Here is a 19,644-nt window from a genome sequence, read left to right on the forward strand (position 1 = left end):
GGCAGTCCTTGAGGTATTGCAGTCCCAAGCCATTTAAAGCTTTATAGGTCGAAACCAGCACCAGTTAAAGCAGGCATCCCCAAACTTCGGCCCTCCAGATGTTTTGTTAGCAAGGGATCATGGGAGTTGTAGGCCAAAACATCTGGAGGGCCGCAGTTTGGGGATGCCTGAATTAAAGGGATGATGAAGCAGACTGAGCCCTTTCAACTGAAGAGGTGCCTTTCACTAAAGGTAGAGCTTAGACAGTACTGCTCCTTTATAAGAATGATTGTTACTGAAGCAACATCAGAGCTTTGGTTTCTTATAGCAGGGTTGCCATATTTTGAAGAGCAAAAAAGCGAACGCCCACGTGTCCTGGAAAAAGAAGACATACGGCAACCCTAAAATATTCCTTAACACTTGGAGGAACATGTGAAAACCCATGTTTTCCCCATACTACAGTGTGGGGGGAAATGGATGTTGCATGTTGTGAATTTGTTTTCATCTTTATCATTCAGCCTTGCTCAGGCCTTATCTTGGATGAGATTGATTGATCCATCAATCTCTTCTTTAGATTTTTGAAATACAGTGGTACCTCGGTTTATGAACACAATTAGTTCCGGAAGTCTGTTCATAAACTGAAGCGTTCATAAACTGAAGCAAACTTTCCCATTGAAAGTATTGGAAAGTGGATTAATCTGTTCCAGGCGGTCCACGGAGTACTTAAACTGAAGCGTTCATAAACTGAAGCGAACTTTCCCATTTAAAGTAATGGAAAGTGGATTAATCCGTTCCAGACGGGTCCGTGGAGTACTCAACTTGAAGCGTACTTAACCCGAAGCATGGGTGTAATTGGTTCCGGAAGTCTGTTCATAAACTGAAGCGTTCATAAACTGAAGCGAACTTTCCCATTGAAAGTAATGGGAAGTGAATTAATCCGTTCCAAATGGGTCCACGGCGTTCGTAAACCAAAAATTCATAAACCGAGGAGGTCGTAAACCAAGGTTCCACTGTATACTAAGCCTCAACTCTTTCTCTCCCTCTCCCTCCCTCTCCCCCTCTCTCTCTTTTACGGTTGAAAGTCATGATTCACTTCCTCCTCCCTCTGCCCTAGCTGCCACTTGTAGCACTCACCTGTGTCTTTCTCATTTCTGAAATTTAAAATCTAAATGCAGTTCAGAAGCCTTGTTGTTTCCTTAAGTATTCTGCTGTGTCACCTTTGGCACAAATGAAGGGGAAAATGCATTATTTGTATCACTATTGATAAGGTAACCTAAAAATGCTGCATCTGTTGGCTTACACTTAATTTAACAAAATAAATTGTCCTTGGTCTCCTTGAAAAAAAAAGTAAAGTAAACCTTAATCCTGAACTGAACTCACAAGGCAAACTATACCATTAAGTACATTCCCATGTATGGAATAGGATTATGAAGCCATCCTCTTAATAAATAATCTTAGTGAATAAAGGCAACAAATTACAATAGGAATAGAGAAAAATGTTATACTGTATAGATATATTTTAAAACGTTGCATGCAAACAGATCATCTAAATATCTGGGTAGCTTTTTCATGTGTAATATTTAGGGTATTACTGGTGAAGAAAAAATTCCTAGCCAGCTCATCTGTTGTAATTGAAAATACCTGAAGGATGCTAGGTTGGGGGTGTCTGCTTCAAAGTTTTAAACCCAGCACTTTGAATTGTGCTCAGGTATGTATTTGTAGTCAGTGGGGCTGGTTAAGAACTAGTGTGATATGTTCTGTGCAGCTAGACTCAATCTGTATTCTCAACTGATTTCCAAATAGTCTTCCAAAACAGGCTCACACAGAACATAATGCAGTAGTCTAGTCAGTTACTAGCATTAATATTCTGTAGTTACCCAGCTGTAGTTATCAGAATAGTCAGAGCTGCAGTGAGATTCTTGTTTATTTCTAACCTCTTAGCTGAAGATTTAAAAAAGTTCTTTCACATTTCAGTGGATAATATATAGCTTGTGACCATAGCAATGTACTCAAAAGTGCTTTGATACATTTTTCTCTTTGACAGTGTTGTAGTAATTCCTTAATATGTCAGATATTCTTTTCTCCTTCCTCAATTGCCCACCTATTTTGGTCACATTTTCCGGCATGGGTGCATGACTGGATTTCCCACGTTGTCCTAGTTTTGGGATTACTTAATCCCAATATCAGTCCCCCCCTTCCTCTATTTTTCTTTCAGAAAATGCATCTCCCCTAACACAAAGGCATCTGGAAAAACAGAAGAAAAGCAAAGAGAGCCTCTGTTTGGCCCTATGAGTCCCCTGCAATCATCAGCAATACCAAGAAGGTCAGAGCTTCAAGATGGTGCCACACATCAAATAAAACCAGTTCAGAGAATTGATAGAATATCAGAACTAGTCAGCTACAAATCAAATAGTACAAACATTTTTTCTCTTATATCACCATCCAAGAGAAACAGACCTGTCAGTGCTCCTCCAGGTCAGCTAAGGTAATCAAAGCTGTTCCATGTTCCTTTTAACTATGACTGTTGCTGTTCTGTCTCCTTTCAACTGACTCAGTGATGATTCAATTGACAACCTCAAACTTACAGTAAAAGACTGCAATCTTTATTTAGATTTTTTGATATAGTGGTATCACAGTGCAATTCTAAGCATGTTTACTTAGAGGTAAGTCCCTCTGAGTTCACTGGTATCTAATCTAGTAGGTGTGTGTATAGGGTTGGATATTCACAGAACTGCTTTAAATGTGATAAATATATCTTAAATGAGAAGCTCTTCCATGCAAGTCACATGTAGGTTATTATACATAATTGGGCGATATTTTTCTACCCATAAAAAGCCAGTTGTGCCAGTCTGGTGAACATGCATGCTCAGAAATAGATCCATATCTGATCAGCAGGCATCAAGTTTATGTACAGTTTGCATACTTTCCCCTTCACTGAAATGCATCATGTATAGGAATATTTATTTTTTATAATAGAGAATGGGATGGGACGGGGAAGGGAGAGAGAGAGACTTATAAACAACATAACATATACATCAGAATTTCTGGAATATGACTACAGTGTGGAAGTGAGTTGTGCTGTTGGGGTATGTTACATGAAATTATAAAGAATAATTCCCACAAATTCAGTGTGTACCTCAAGTACATTTCATTCTTTGCATGATACTTGCACTATCTCTTATTCCATGCCAGTAGTGTGACATCTCATAACTGAAAAACAGATGGCAGAATTGTTTTGCTATAGGACAGACTTTGCTGCTGTTTTATTCTGCCTTTTCAAAAATAAAATAAAATACAATATTGATAGGTGATAGTGAGGAGCATCTATTGCTCCAACACACACTTTAAAGAAAACAACCACCCTACACAAAATTCAAGGACAGAGTCTTGATATATTTGGGAGGAAAACAGTACTAGGTGAGTACACGAACAGTGGCTTCACACAGTAGGAAGTGCATAGACACTAAGCAAAATTGGAGGAAGAGTATTTCATTCATAACAGAACAACCTCACTTTCTAGACTGTACACTACATACAGTAGTGAATAAGCTGGAATGCAACGCAGGTGATTAAAAAACAGGGCTCAACATTAATATTTAAATTGTTATATTGAATGTTCAAATGAATCAGGCTTTGTCTAATTCTATTTGATTTGTTAAAGGTTAAAATGGGAATAAGGCTACAATTCTATACACACTTTTTTCAGAGTATGCCCCATTGGACACAGACTTACTTCTTAGTAAACATAGTCAAATAAGTATAATAGGGTTAGTTTTTTTTTTTAAAGTGAAGCATCACTTTTAAGTGCTTGCATCAAGAAGACTAAAACCAGTGGAATCTTTATGTATAATTTTATAACAGCAACTTTACACCTGAGTTTTTAATTTTTACAGGTGAATTGAATTTGAAGCATTGGTTTACAGTTCTCAATATAATTAAGAAAAGGGCTTATTTTTATGATTGTCTTTGTTTTGAAATGCAATAATCACAATCTGAATAATCATTGAGAGAGACTATATTAATTAAATTGTAATTTTTGTATAGGTACTATCTATCTAGTTCAACTGAATTGGAATTGTTTTTCTACAGATCTACTTCCTTAAAATCCCATTTGGCCCAAAAGGTCCCTGAAGTGCCGATTTTTGAACGACAACCACAGATACTCAGAGTAACAGCTTATAAGAATGGTACAAGAAGCGTGTTTGCTAAAGTTACAGTGCCACTTTCCATTAAACTGGTAAGCATCCATATGATTTCTGTGTAGCCATTTTTGTTTGGATATTTATCTTTGAGTAAAGGAAGCACTTTTTATTTTCACACTTGTTAAGCGTATACATAGTTATTGCATTTTTACCTTCAATTATATAACGTAAAACAGAAGCCATAAAATGTAAAGTAGAATTTGCAGTTTCTGCCGAATCAAAACAATTAAATGGTAGTCAAATAATAACATTGATAGGTAATGCTTAGCAATTGGATGTACATATACTGTGTTGAGGGAAATTAGTTAGGATTTGGTTTTTAAGTATTGATTCTTGATTAAATTTTAGTAATTAACATGAGTATATTTTTTTCTTTTTTTTCTTACCTTTTGGGTCTGATTTAGCTGCTAGAGAAGTGCACTGGAAAGCTGAAGCTGAATATGGCTGCACGACGAGTCTTCTTGGCAGACGGCACTGAAGCACTCAATGCTATAGACATACCCCATGATGCTGACGTTTATATTTCAACTGGAGAGCCCTTTTCAGATCCATTCAAAAAAATTAAAGGTAAAAAATGCCAGTGTCAACGGCTTAAGGGGTGCAATTAAAAATGATTTTCATCCTGTCTTTTTGCTTGGTTTAACAAAACTAATGTTTACTCATTTACAGCTCAGTAAGAGGATAATGTGCTTAATGAAAGAAAAATCTACTGACAGCCACGTTTATTGCCCTTCATTAGCATTGGTGCTTAATTTAATATAGATCTGAATAGACATTAGGGAGCCTGCAGGAGGTTAAATGGTGAAAATATAATAAATTAAATAAGAGATTATTGAATTTACTGTTTAGTTTCTCTGACATCTAACAGACACAATTCATTAGGCTTATTACACTAGCAAAAATAATAGTTCAGAGTTTGAGTACTTTATTAATTTCGTCATTTGACCTTTATTAAGACAAAGCATTAAAATAATTATCAGACTGCTGATGCCACAATGTGAAATAGTCATGTTGAAGTTACACAGAAATGTATATGTACACCTGCTCTAATATTTCATTTTGAAATTTGAACCTCTTTTAGCATAATCTCTGAATTTACTTTCTCATGTCGCTAATTCCTGTAATATGCTTTCAGGTTTACTTATGAGCGTATTGTAGAATTTTATATTGCTGCTATTTTCAATTTTGTTGCAGATGGGTTTTTATTTTGGCAAAATTTTACTGGACTAAATGACTAGTACATTTAAATACAAATTTATTTATGGAATTGCCATTGAAATGTGACATATAATATAACTGGATTTATGATCAGAATATAAATGGATAAATATTGTATTAAATATTAGCCAAATAATGTTGTATTTTAAGCTGGAATGGTTTAAGAATCAATCTGTAACGCCACACCATTCAGTAATACCCAACAATTTAAAAATACTATACTGTAGTTGTAAGTAGTGTGTTTTAGAGGATAAAAGTAAACTGCTTTCAGTTGATACATTGTTATTGTTTAAAATCTTTTACAATTGTAGGTGTAGTACCATTCTAGAGTTTATATAAAAATTGGAATTTTGTTTAAATGTTGATGAAAAGCAACACAAACATTCATCTTTGTGTTTTGTAAAATACATTAATTGCACTGAAAACTGTTTACAAATGGTTTTGCATTCAGTTGACTCAGACAAAAGAAATAGCTGGTTTTGTATTTTAGAAACAGATTACTGTGAGAAGAGCAAATTATGCTTAATCACTGGAATTCCTATAAATATCTATAAAAGAAGCATACCATATAAATATTCTAGAATGATGGGAATACTTAGGTTTCCCCCACTAGTTGAGCCATTTAATATATATTCCTGCAATGTTTTGGAATAAATTATATTTCTTCATAACTCATGAATTATGCATGTAGTGTAGTATTGCAGATGATATGACAGTCTTCTTGAATACAGTCCAAATGATCCATTGAGTATGTTTTAGTCTATTAACTCAATAAGGAGAATAAATTTAGCAAAAAAAATATTTTGTCTTTTTTTAGTTCATGTAGGAGTAATGAATTTTCCTGCTGTTCTGACATATAAACAACAATATTCACATTGTCTCAACATCTTAGGAGTTACTGAGATAAATCTAATGTTATAATAATATTCATAGCCAGTGTGATATTTTATGTAAGGTGCGGTTACTTTTCCAGGCATATTTAATGAATGTTTGTATTTTCCAATTCATCAAGCATTTCTTTCTTTCTTTACCTCTACTTCATTCTCATCCAACAAAAACTTCTCTGCTTTGTCTGCATCTTTTGGCTGTGTTTCATCATGACATGCACTGCTGTTCCTTTAGCACCAAAATGTTGGCACACATTACTGAAAATTTCACACCAACTCTTGCTGGATCAGCAAGCTTAACCTACCAAAATCTGGTGTACTGCAATAGTATTTGACTGATAATCAATCTTTTTGCTGCTCGACAGTTGTTTCTGGGACTCAGACTAGAGCAGGTGGCAGATGTGCCTTGTCTTTTGAGAAAAGAAAGAGTAGGTGAGGTTGGGCACAGTGTAGCATATTGTGTGTCCATTAAAAGGGCTCTGCTAGGGTAAGTATTACAGGAAAATTCAGTGATATGCATAGAAGACCCACCAAGAACATCCAATAGGTCTTTTTACAGTCTGGCTTATAAATTAAATGGGATCACAGATTTATCCCAAATGATTTGAATGCATTCTGTAAATGGATTCAACGCAGTCAGTATTTTGTTTTCTGAATTCTGTATGTAAAAACATTTGAACAAGACTGTTACTGCGATATACAATCCAGGAGCATTTACAATAAATATAATTTGTAAAAATCAATAAATTGGTAAGACATGTCACAAGGAGGGCATCCTTTTCTGATACAAAACATAAATAAAACTGACAGTGTGGGGAGAGTAATTTGAGATTAGATGAGCACCACCATCATATATACTAAAACGAATTCAAGTCTTCCTGTGTTTGTGAAGCTGGAGATAAAACCACACCAACCACACACAAGAGAGAAGCATCAGTAGACATGGGTTAACCCAAAGCTTTGGAAATTAAAAAAAAATTAGCTTAGAAAGAAAAAGCTAAGCAATAAGAAAAATTCCCCAGACTGCTTATGAAAACATGATGTCATGGAAAGTTGAGAAACTTAGGCGCAGGGGGAGGCTTGATAACTGAATGTGAAGGGAATTAAATGTAGTAGCTGGAAAAGGAAAAGAAAGAGAAATATATAGATATATAAAGAATGGAAAGAACTGTCACACTGTCTGGTTAACTGGGAAGCTATTTTTAAATGTCAGAGATAGAGTTGAGAGCTGCCCATCAAATTCAGTGGAGAAATCAAAACCTTCAGTGTAAGTGGGATTGAGCAATAGTATGTCTGTCCCACCCCACCTCCCCTCAAAAAACTGAATGAAGAGATGGGGAAAAAATGGAAACTTCATCAAAACAACCCAATGGGGACTCAGCAACACTGACTCACTTGGGGGCGGGGAAATGACAATGAGGGAAGGGAAAGAATGAAATGGTGTGCCTGGAAACCTGAATAGAAAGAAAGACCATGCATTGAACCAATTTTGGTGCAGGGCCTCACTCTTAAAGTTTTTATTTAAGACCTAGTTGCCATACTGGTGGTGTTGGCGGTGGCATCTGTCTCAGGAGACAATGGAGAAGTGCGCATTTGGGGGTAAAGTCAAACCATTGGAGAGTTATAGTGCCTGCTATGGCTGTAGAGAGATATGTTGTGTTGCAGCTGGAGCAGATGTGCTGCTGTCGATGGGCCATAGTGTTTCTTCTCTCTGCACTCCTCCCAGTGGTCATTCCTTCTCTGGTCATTGCTGTGATCCACAACCTGACTGCTTGTCTCTAGGCACTGCCATCTTGCAAGGGGTTCCCATGTGGCTGGGTTGATTTCCCTAGCCTTCCTGTCTTGTTTGCAGGCATTGTTGTAACACAGAGTTGGTCTGCCAATGTTCCTGGTGCCTGAAGGCAGCTCCCTGTAAAGCACGTCCTTGAAGATCCTGCCATCTTCCATTCTATGGACATGACCAAGTTGGTGTAGAGGTCACTGAGACAGGAGTATGAACATGCTGGGAATGCGGGCTTGGGAGAGCACATCTTTGTTTGAGACTCTGTACTGCCACGCAATGCCCAAAATCTTCCTGCTGTAGTGCATGTGACTAAAGGCAGTAGTACCTCGGCTTACGTTACTCTGAGGTAATGTAAACTTTGGGTTGCGAAAGTGGTAACCCTGGAAGTGTGGATCGCTGTGCGCGCATGCGCAGAAGTGGTCCCTCTGGTTGCAGAAACCTCGGGATCCGACCGGAGCTCTGGAACAAATCCCATCCACAACCGGAGGTACCACGGTTTATTCATCTAGAAGCCCGTGGTTCAAATTTGACCTCTACTAAAAACTCACTAGGTGTCCTTAGGCAAGCCACTGTTTTGGCTGACAAAGTTTATTTAAGCTACATATTTTATTTGGCTAGAGTTATTGTGGTCTGGATTGAAAGAGCTACTTCAGGCATGCACAAGGACTTGGGCACACTCAAGAGAATGGTGGATCTCCTGTTCATGAAAAGCTAAAACTGGCTTTGGGCTGATGGAACTTCTTGTCTGGTTTTTTGGATCCTCACCAGTATATTTGAGAAACCTTCAAACTCTAAAATAATAAGTGTAAAGTAAATGGGTTAAAGATTACAGAGACTAGATAAGACCATTGAAGCAACAAGGAAGCTGTTTTTAGAGTTTCATTCTTCCAATTGTGCTAGGATTATTTACTGAGAAAAAAGTAGGCTAGCTCAAGCTGCACTATGTTCTTAGATTAATATGAATTGGCATTTTCTGTCCCATTTCGACATAGTACATTGGGCATAACATTTCAAAATTTAGTATGGTCTTCCACATGTAAAAAGGGTTTAATTTTAATTAAAAAATTGCTATGAAATCCCAGCCAGGAAAGAATGTTCATTTAGAGAAATTTTTCAGAAACCCTAGAATAAGCATTGGAATTTCCCTAGCGACCTTGACAACGAAGTCTTGAGTGGGCAAGCACAAAAACATGCATGTATTTTAGTTGGAAAATTCAAAGAGGCTTCTTATACAAGTAAATGCATGTGACAAATGAAGCAATCATGCATGTACCATGAGAATGTTTACAATGCAGAAAGTTTAGTGCAAGTCTGAACACTATGTTAACCATCAACTTGATACAGGAAAATTGATAATGGTGCACCTTTTTATGGTATCTGGTTTAGAGGTATTGAAATATCAAAATAAAATACCTTTGAGTGTTTTTCACACCAATTTTACCTACTGTTGTTGTTGTTGTTTAGTCGTTTAGTCGTGTCCGACTCTTCGTGACCCCATGGACCATAGCACGCCAGGCACTCCTGTCTTGCACTGCCTCCCGCAGTTTGGTCAAACTCATGTTCGTAGCTTCGAGAACACTGTCCAACCATCTTGTCCTCTGACATCCCCTTCTCCTAGTGCCCTCCATCTTTCCCAACATCAAGGTCTTTTCCAAGGATTCTTCTCTTCTCATGAGGTGGCCAAAGTATTGGAGCCTCAGCTTCACGATCTGTCCTTCCAGGGAGCACTCAGGGCTGATTTCCTTAAGAATGGATAGGTTTGATCTTCTTGCAGTCCATGGGACTCTCAAGAGTCTCCTCCAGCACCATAATTCAAAAGCATCAATTCTTCGGCGATCAGCCTTCTTACCTACTGTTAGCTATGAGCTTTTTGCACCTTGAAGTTTACATACAAAAGACAGTTCCTAAAAGCTGTCCAAAATGTAGTGTCTAGATGCTTCTTGCACCAGATTTTCTTAGTTGCCAGCCTTTTAAAATTAACTTCATATACTTTTGGTTTAAAATCAAGTGACTTTTGTCCAAGGCTTCATCCTGTCTGCTTTTTATCCAGAAACTTTTGAATGTGTTTTATGTGTAATAAAGAACTGCAGTGCTTGTAAAATAAGTTTCCATCCAGTCCACTTCACTAAATTTGTTTTTAGAGCTTATCTGTCTTGGCATAAATCTCTTCTCCCAAAGGTTGACAGAGTGTAGAAATCATGTTGTCTGTATCTTAAACACTGTTAGGTAATTTGGGAGCCAACTTCAAAAATTTATGCTGCCTCATTTTCAGTTTAGGTACTCACCATTACCCAGCAAAAGCTTTCCTGCCCCCACTCCTTCCTTCTTTTGCTCACAGAGGTACCACCCTCTACCCTTTCATGGGCTACAGTCTAGCTGCTAGACTCTAGATATGGCTGAGGAAAGGTTAGCTCAGGGAGAGGGCCACCTCTTATTGCTGTTTCCTCTCTTCCTCCAAGCAACAGTCAGTCTTTCATCCTGAAATGAAGGGAATAGGCATTTAGTCTCTAGCCGCCTATGGCATTGAGGCCTATCTGACCGAGCAACTGACCCGCTTCCAGTTTCAGTGATCAAGACAACTTAAAAGCTGCCAACAAATGAAGCATACAAATTAATAAACTAGATAAAGTGGAAAAAATAACTATTAATCCAAAACCTAATCAGAGGTAAATTTTGATTTAAAGCATTTAATCCATGTCTTCATTTTATGCATTTGAACCTCAGGGAGATATTTCTTAAGGGTTTTTAAAGGTTTTTGAATGGTTGTGGTAGCCGTCAGTGGTATTCAACCAACCTTTACTTGGAGTAGATACATTGAAATTAATGACCCTATGTTATGGCCATTAATTTCATTGACCATTAATTTCTAAGATTTTACATTGTGAATTGCCCTGAGATTTATGGATGAAAGGCATCATACAAATTTAATAAATAATAATAGTAGTATGCCAAATTTAACTCAATACAACCCTTTGAGTCCAACAAAAATCAAGAAAAAAAAGCACGTAGGGACTATATCGGGGTGTTTCCATTGCAATTTATATAGGCTACATAAACTATTTTGCTGATTATTTGTTAGTTGCATCTACGTATAATCCCTTTTGTATTTACCCATTCAGGGTATCCTTGCATGGGAGAAAGAGCATTTTCAAATGATGGCTGCTGTTCTTTTTAGAAACTGACTACTGAGCTCGCAGATGGCCCACTGTGATTACTTCAGTTTGAAGGAAATGTATGACAGGTTGCCACTAGGATTTTCTCCTCAACAACAAAAATGTGGTTGTGTGGAATTTAGGCCATTGTTACCACTACTGTGGTACCATTGCAACTCTTCTTCTGTTTCTCATTGTTCTTTTCTATGTTGTGTCACTTATTTATCTACACATTGGTCAATGTTTTCTGGCAATTAAGTTTTCAATCTGCCTGTTAATCTAGTTTTCCCCTGTGGATTTTGAGAAACAGCCTGGCTGCTTTATTTATGACTATTTTAATACAGTGTTTATAAATACTTCCCTAAGATTTACAAAGCAAGTGGCCAATATTTTCTAGTGCTGCTCTTTCAGAAATTGCTACCGTACTTGAAAGATAGCAAATATCTTTTTTTAAAAAGCTTCTTTCATGTTTTATGGATATTATTTGAAACTTTCCTGTTTAATAGCTTGGTTTTAGTTGCCAGTAATATCACAAAACTAAAATTAAAAGTAAATATTTTTATGTCTTCGATGTACCTTACATTGCAATTTGTAGGGTGTGTAAGAGAGAGGGGAGGTTGGTTTGGACAGTAAACCATTGTTTAGCATGAGGAGTCTGGAAGCATTACTTCTGTTTAGATTAACAGCAGATTGCCAAGGCATCTGAACACAAAGAAACTGTGGTTCATCTTAATTATTGTTAGTTGAAACAAACAGGTTTCATACTTTCAAGATTCACCACAGTTTAGGGCTTAGATACTGCTTATCTTCTGTTAATCAAAAACAGAAGTGGAAGCTTAATATCTCTTCATTGTTATACTGGAGGAGGAGGAGAGAACGCAGAGCTGAAGTCGTGGTGAGCTTTGTTCCTGTAATACTATACTATGGTCTGACTGTGCAACACATATTTTGCATATCTGTGACTGGCAAATTGACTTGACAAGGTTTTGTGGCACCTTAGGAGGCACGTGCTAGATCTGAAATCTCCCTTTCCAGGTAGAGGTGCTCAACTGTCACTAAGACCTATTAGTATCTGTAACATCACTAAGGTTGAGCTATAATTTCCCTTCCACACTTGGCATTTAAGGGGATTGTTGGGAGTGGAGAGATATGTAAAACTTAATCTCAACATTAAGCACATATTTTAAAGCAGGGTTCCCCAAACTAAGGCCCGGGGGGCGGATGTGGCCCAATCACCTCCTAAATCCGGCCCTCGGACGGTCCAGGAATCAGCATGTTTTTACATGAGTAGAATGTGTTCTTTTATTTAAAATGCATCTCTGGGTTATTTGTGGGGCATAGGAATTCGTTCATATTTTTTTTCAAAATATAGTCTGGCCCCCCACAAGGTCTGAGGGACAGTGGACTGGCCCCCTGCTGAAAAAGTTTGCTGACCCCTGTTTTAAACAGTGTGCTTAGCACTGGGTCATTTTTTATTATTATCTCAGAAAGAGAAGCAACACAAGGTCCTGAAGTGGATCAAGATTTTACTGGAAAATAAAAAAATTCCTTCAGTAGCACCTTAAAGACCAACTAAGTTTATATTTTGGTATGAGCTTTCGTGTGCATGCACACTTCTTCAGATATTCTTCAGATATTCTGTGTATCTGAAGAAGTGTGCATGCACACGAAAGCTCATACCAAAATATAAACTTAGTTGGTCTTTAAGGTGCTACTGAAGGAATTTTTTTATTTTGCTTCGACTCAGACCAACACGGCTACCTACCTGTAACTAAGATTTTACTGGGTTAACCTTTGCTCCCCGTTCTGTCTTTTCACCAAAAACCACTCTGTTCAGCTGGTATTTGCAGTCACAGCTACATCTAACAGCCCTTAGTTCTCTCAAAGCTCTAGCAAGACAGTTCATAGCATTCCAGAGGTGGAACAGAAGCATCAGAATCTGTGTTATACAAAGTAAAGACTATTGTTCCTTCTAGCTCAGAATCAAGCTATGATCACTCTGCTTTGGGCTTTAAAAGTTAATACCATCACTTTGAAATGAATAGATACGAATTGGTAATTAATGTCTCTGAATTTGAATGATTATGGGTATGTGTGGATTTGGAGAGGTATATATTGAATCTGTGTGGTGTGTATGTTAATGACCACACTAACTGGCATATGATACCTGGGTACCCTACCTACTGATTGCCAAGTTACAGTATGTTTTCTGAGGGCTATGTTCTTGTTTTCCAGGAAAGGGTGCCAGATGTAGGTGGAGAACATGTTATTGGCCACAACTGCTACCTGCAGCAATACAGTGTCTATTAGCACTCCCCCACTGCAAAACTATTCCTTTGATCTGGATTGTTTTATTAGGCCTCATGCAGCTTATAACTTCATTCGGATCCTATGACTAAGGGCTTTGTAGGATGTAATCCATATTATATTGCTAGATTCATGTGGATCTTTTTTAAAAAACTGGATTGATCCTTGACATAAAATTACGCAGAATTTGTCTAGGCATTCCATCCAGCGATTATGGTTTGTAGTTTCTGGTTTGGCTTGCGTGTAATTTTCAATTATAGTTTAGTGCTATATGGATGAGTCTGAGGGAGCCCGAGCAAAGAATCTCATCTTAGCATTATGTGTTAAAAACGAACAATGGTTAAATAAACAAACCAGCTTCATGACATGCTTTGAAGTTGTCTTAGGATCTGGAAACTTCAGCATGCACAGCAGATGCTCTGCTGCTGAGCTATAGCCCTTCTTGTTTAGCAGCTGACCCTTAAAAGTAGGAAAAATGCAGGCACCATGTTTGCCCAGCTGAGATTTGGCTTTGAAATTCTTTCAGCCCGGAAATAATTTTACCAGTCTTTCTTGTGGCCACACAAAATGAGGAGGAATGGACAATTAGCCTTATGTTTCTCTTGGACATGCTGGGGATCATTCATATGGCAATAAACCAAGGATAGCCAACATGGTGCTCTTCAAGTGCTGTTGGACTGTAACTCCCATCATTGGCTATGCCAGTTAGGGTTGATGGGACGTGGAGTTCAGCAACATATGGAGCGCACAACATTGGCTACCTCTGTGCTAAGCAATTGCTTAGTGTTACATGTTAACCAGCTCTCTGACATCTCTCCATAACTCCAACGCAGACCTGATTCTGAAATTTTATACTTTCTATAATTTAGTTGTAGGTGTCACATTGTTGTAACCTGGAAAATAAAACTCCTCTTAGTTTTTAGGTAGCTAGTGTTCATTCAGTTGAGCATATAATTAATTATCAACATCCTTTCAAGCTTTCTGGATATTTGCCATGCAAAGTCTTAGATATTGCCAGTATTCTGCCTGAGTTATTTATTACACTTGGCTCAAATGAATCACTTTTCTGGTTTAACTAGATAAGCTTATCATTGGTTTATATTGCTGCTTTAAATATTATTTTTTTTTAAAACTTCAGGATAATGAAAGCAAAAACAATTGATCTAAGAATATACATGAATATACATGAATTCTATCACTAAGAGTTGTATCTGGTGTTAGTCCTGCTCAGAGAGGACTCACTAAAATTAATAAACATGACTAACTTGGGTACATTAATTTCAATTGGTCCATGATTATGACTAGTACTTGACATGGGCCCAATCTCCTTGCTTTCCTATGTAGTTCATTCAGTTTAGATATGGCTATCACTTGTAGTTTAATGGTGAATTTTGGACACAATGGACAGGTAAAATATTTGGATTATCATAAAAAATGTAGCAGGAAATGATTAACAATAGGACCCACAAAGGGGAGGAGGGAAGTCCAAGAGATTCCTTGGAATCTTGTTTTTATGTTGTAAGTTGGATAATGTGACTGTAAAATTTTAATTTGAAAAACCAAATAAATAATTTTTCCCTATTTGGTTATGCTATTCTTATTATTTAGTATTATTATCAGAATACTGCTATTTATTATTATTATTATTATTAGTAGTAGTAGTAGTACATGGGTATGTTTAAGATATTTTTAAATTCACTTGAACATAATAGAGGAGTGTTCCTGAAAAATTATTATTGAGTGTATACTCCATTCATTGTAAGCTCCCAGGGCAGCTTACAAAAAGTTCAATTCACAATAAAACAAAAGAACACAATCAAATACAATGAAAGAGAGAAAGTCTGAACACAGGGGGGAAAACCCTATAAAACATCTTTTACATATATACATCAACATCATTTACAGACATATCTTAAAAAACATGATTTATTGCATTTAAGATGATCGAAAAGGAAAACAAAAAGCTTTAAAACCAATGCAAAATGAATCTTTTCAGCACACACCATTTCATCAAGCTAGTAAAGCTTATTGAAACAAAAATAGTTTCTGGAAGGTACAGATAATGTGCAACTGCTGTATGTCAACAAGAATGCTATACTGTACCACCGAGCAGGCGTACCCACACTGAAAGCCGGGGCCAGCACAGCCATTAGGCAGGGTGAGGTTGTCATTTCAGATGGCAGAAGCCCCTGAGGCAGCACCCCACCCATGAATTCAGTCGAGACCACACCAGTTTCTGGCAACATCTCTCCAAAACTCCTAGATCTTGTGCAATTTTGGTGCAATCTTGCTGGAAATGGATGTTGATGATGGTGCCACTTCTCCACCAGGGGTGACATGGTGGAACTTCCTGTGACGAAACAGGATGCATTGCCCCTGCTGAAAGAGCTGCTTCAAGTTGCTACAGAGTGGCCTTCTTATATTTTTGGGACTTGAAGGAGAAGATTTCATGCAGAATGCAATGATCTACTGAGTGTATAAAGGGAAATTTTAGAAAGGTACTTGCCTCATACCAAAATGGTAGGAAAGCAATACAGTACCAGGATTCTCCAGGCAACCCAGTCCCGAGTCAAAACCAGTACTTTGAATTGATGCCAGACATTAACTGACAACCAGTACAGTTGGAAAAACACAGATGTAACATCATAATGCCAGTCCTGTATTTAGCAGTGTCCAGATTGTCCAGTTGTGTGCAAACTGTCTTCAAAGGCAACCCTACATATAATTACAGTATTAATTGCAGTATTTTAATTTGGTGGTTGCCAGGGCTAAGTTACCTCTGTCTAGGTGGTGACAGCAGTCACGAAATTAAAAGACGCCTGCTTCTTGGGAGAAAAGCAATGACAAACCTAGACAGCATCTTAAAAAGCAGAGACATCACCTTGCCGACAAAGGTCCGTATAGTTCAAGCTATGGTTTTCCCAGTAGTGATATATGGAAGTGAGAGCTGGACCATAAAGAAGGCTGGTCGCCGAAGAATTGATGCTTTTGAATTATGGTGCTGGAAGAGACTCTTGAGAGTCCCATGGACTGCAAGAAGATCAAACCTATCCATTCTGAAGGAAATCAGCCCTGGGTGCTCACTGGAAGGACAGATCAGGAAGCTGAGGCTCCAATACTTTGGCCACCTCATGAGAAGAGAAGACTTCCTGGAAAAGAGCCTGATGTTGGGAAAGATGGAGGGCACAAGGAGAAGGGGACGACAGAGGACGAGATGTTTGGACAGTGTTCTTGAAGCTACGAACATGAGTCTGACCAAACTGCAGGAGACAGTGTAAGACAGGAGTGCCTGGCATGCTCTGGTCCATGGGGTCACAAAGAGTCGGACACGACTAAACGGCTAAACAACAACAACAACAACAACAACAACAACAACAACAAGGTGGGCTTTGCAGCTGGTGCACCAGCCTAAGCTGTTAGGTTTCCTCTGTAGAACTGAGTGCCTTTTCTGTCTGCAGTGGCAAAGTCTGATCAATGAGGACCCCTATACAACTTGTTCTAACTTGTTCCTTCAAGAAGAGCGCAATCTCATCTAGCACAAAATTAAATCCACTAGCCGAAGTAGACAAATCACCTACTAACAGGACCTCTGGATTGACCTTCATCCAATCCATTACCACACCTGAGCACTCATTTTAATACAAACATAATTTTTATTTCAAAACTTCCTGTTTCGAAATAGAGGAGCTTCCTGACCAAGCTCCTCTAACTTCCTGAGGTTCAGTCTGCAGTTTATTTCACATTTCGAAACAAACTGCAGACTGAACCCCAGGAAGTTAGAGGAGCTTGGTCAGGAAATGGGCACTCCATACTAAGACATGCTTCGTTCTGTCTTTCTTCTTCCTCTTCTTCTTCTTCTTCTTCTTCTTCTTCTTCTTCTTCTTCTTCTTCTTCTTCTTCTTCTTCTTCGTCTCCAAATGCTTGACCAAATCTCTAAGGTCACTATCCTGCAAGATTCTATATCTTCATCAGGGACAGGAATATTGGCACAGAACTTTATAATACTTTAAAAGTACTATTGCCACAATAAGTTTCTACTCCAAATGTTCTAGCTCAGTCTGCTACATTACATGTGAAATTTCCAGGTCTTCAGATAATGTGAAAGCGAACGCTGCAAATTGAGCTTTTTTTTGTGTGTGTGTGTGTGTGTGTGTGTGTGTGTGTATATATATATATATATATATATATATATATATATATATATATATATATATATCACCTTCAAAAATCTACTAAAAATGATGCCATGTTTCAAAACTATCTTCAGATAACAAGGGAGATATTTTCTGCTAAATGTCATGCAATTTCCCAAAATGATATAATTTGCTATGGCAGGTCTTCATTGACAAGAATAAGTGTGAGCACATTTAAAATAAGCCATCTTCTGGAAGTAGCAAGTGTCATTGGAATTATAGATTCTCATTGTTTTAATTTCTAATTATTGACAGATTTGGAAATGTTTCAATTCCAAGCAGCATTCCAAACAACAGTATAACACTTTTTCTCATAAGCACGCTGAAAATTAATCACTCTTGTCATATTTATGTGAGGGTTTTTATATAAAAAAAAATCAGTTTAATGAACATGGTGCTAAACATATATTATCACAGATTTTTCACTTTCCCTTTTAATTTGTATGTGTGTGTGTGTGCATATACAAATACATCATGAATTGTAGAAGAGATATAATTTTGTCCTAAGTTACAGATTTTATTTATTTATTTAAAATGTATCCATTATATTTCGTTGATAATTTTCTAAAACCACAATAAAATTTAAATGCACAGTTTAAAATATGACTATTCACTGAACAGAACTTTGCTTTGGTTCTATTTTCCCCAGTGGCAGGACAAAACCAAAACACAGCCAAATTTAACTTCCATTCTATTAAATTTTAAACCGTTCTCTGGGGAAAAATGTATAAATAAAATGTATCTTCCCCCAGTAGTGCCTGTTACGGGTATAGGGCTCCGTTGAGTTGTTTATGACTCAATTAGGAGCCTCTGATTATCGCCCGGCGCGCTTCCTCTCCGCTTCTCTGCTTCCGTAGAACCGGGCTGGCAGTAAAACACACACAGCAGAGTTCTTCTTCTCACACAGCGAAAGCTTGTATAGCCGTTGGATAAAAAGCCTCTTAAGAACACACAGAGTCCAAAGTGTTCTAATAACTACGGTACTTAAGTTTATTCTAGAGAGAAAATAACAAACAACCTGGTGAGAGCGCAGACATCTTGCGACCGTCTCCCAGGCAGAAACGAAACCAACTGCAACATACAGAAACACTTCTGGTACATTCTGTAACATGATCTTCCTCAGTGGTCAGGTGCTACAGTACACAGTTAACTCTTTAGTTACTTGTTACTCATCACAGTGCCTTGGCCTGGCAATATATTTCAAGTCTACCATTGACTGGACTTAAGGTGATTTGAACAGTTTATTTTCCACAATTTAAATGTAATCTGCTTCTGACTGTGGAAGAGCGTGCCGTTAGAAAGTTTCCATATTATTGCCCCAAGTCTCCTTCAGTCTTCAACATACTGCTGCATTTGAAAATCAGTTATGTTGTTAAATTCTCCTTTGATATTTCAAGGTAGGAAATACTTGACAAAAAGTTTTTTTCTAATGCTATTATGCAGCTGAAGGATATTAACTTTATGCAGTGACAGTGCCAAGGGCTCTTTGGATAACTATTAGAACACTATTTTCTCACCGGTGTGGGTAGTTTACATTGTAAAACTACTGGTGGCTGTTAATGTAACTCTGTCCTGAGTGTAATATTGATGAGGGATAGCCACCATTGTGCCCCCAGATGTTGTTGAACTACAACACGTATCAGCACCAGTACAAACAGCCAAAGATTGTTGGAGTTGTAGACCAACATCTTGGGGGGGGGGGGCACCACACTGGCCATCCTGCTATGCATACTTATTTGACAAAATCATACAGTAATCTGGATATAACCAAAGCCCGAATAATTGAACAGAGTGCTTTCTTCAGAAACCTTAGGACAAGCTTCCTCAACCTCGGCCCTCCAGATGTTATTGTTGTGACGTGGGGTTTGTGATTTCAGCTCTCTTGACAAAACATGCTGGAGACAGTTCTCTAGTAACAGCTCT

General features: G+C 37.8%; 1 protein-coding gene across 5 annotated transcripts in view; it reads left to right on the top strand.

Annotated features, from left to right (window-relative positions):
* DCDC1 (doublecortin domain containing 1) overlaps positions 1 to 19,644 on the top strand; it is a 244,302-nt gene that overhangs the window by 15,383 nt on the left and 209,275 nt on the right. For 4 of the 5 annotated variants that reach the window (XM_088653766.1, XM_060275323.2, XM_088653781.1 and 1 more), the window contains 3 exons: positions 2,195 to 2,464; positions 4,069 to 4,216; positions 4,586 to 4,748. In XM_088653766.1, the coding sequence (XP_088509892.1) occupies positions 2,195 to 2,464; positions 4,069 to 4,216; positions 4,586 to 4,748 (581 nt within the window). The remainder of the gene's footprint in view (positions 1 to 2,194; positions 2,465 to 4,068; positions 4,217 to 4,585; positions 4,749 to 19,644) is intronic. The other variant, XM_088653774.1, reaches the window with a different exon arrangement.

The sequence above is a fragment of the Zootoca vivipara genome, chromosome 1, assembly GCF_965207765.1.
Source record: "Zootoca vivipara chromosome 1, rZooViv2.hap1.1, whole genome shotgun sequence".
In the NCBI taxonomy this organism is placed as follows: Eukaryota; Metazoa; Chordata; class Lepidosauria; order Squamata; family Lacertidae; genus Zootoca; species Zootoca vivipara.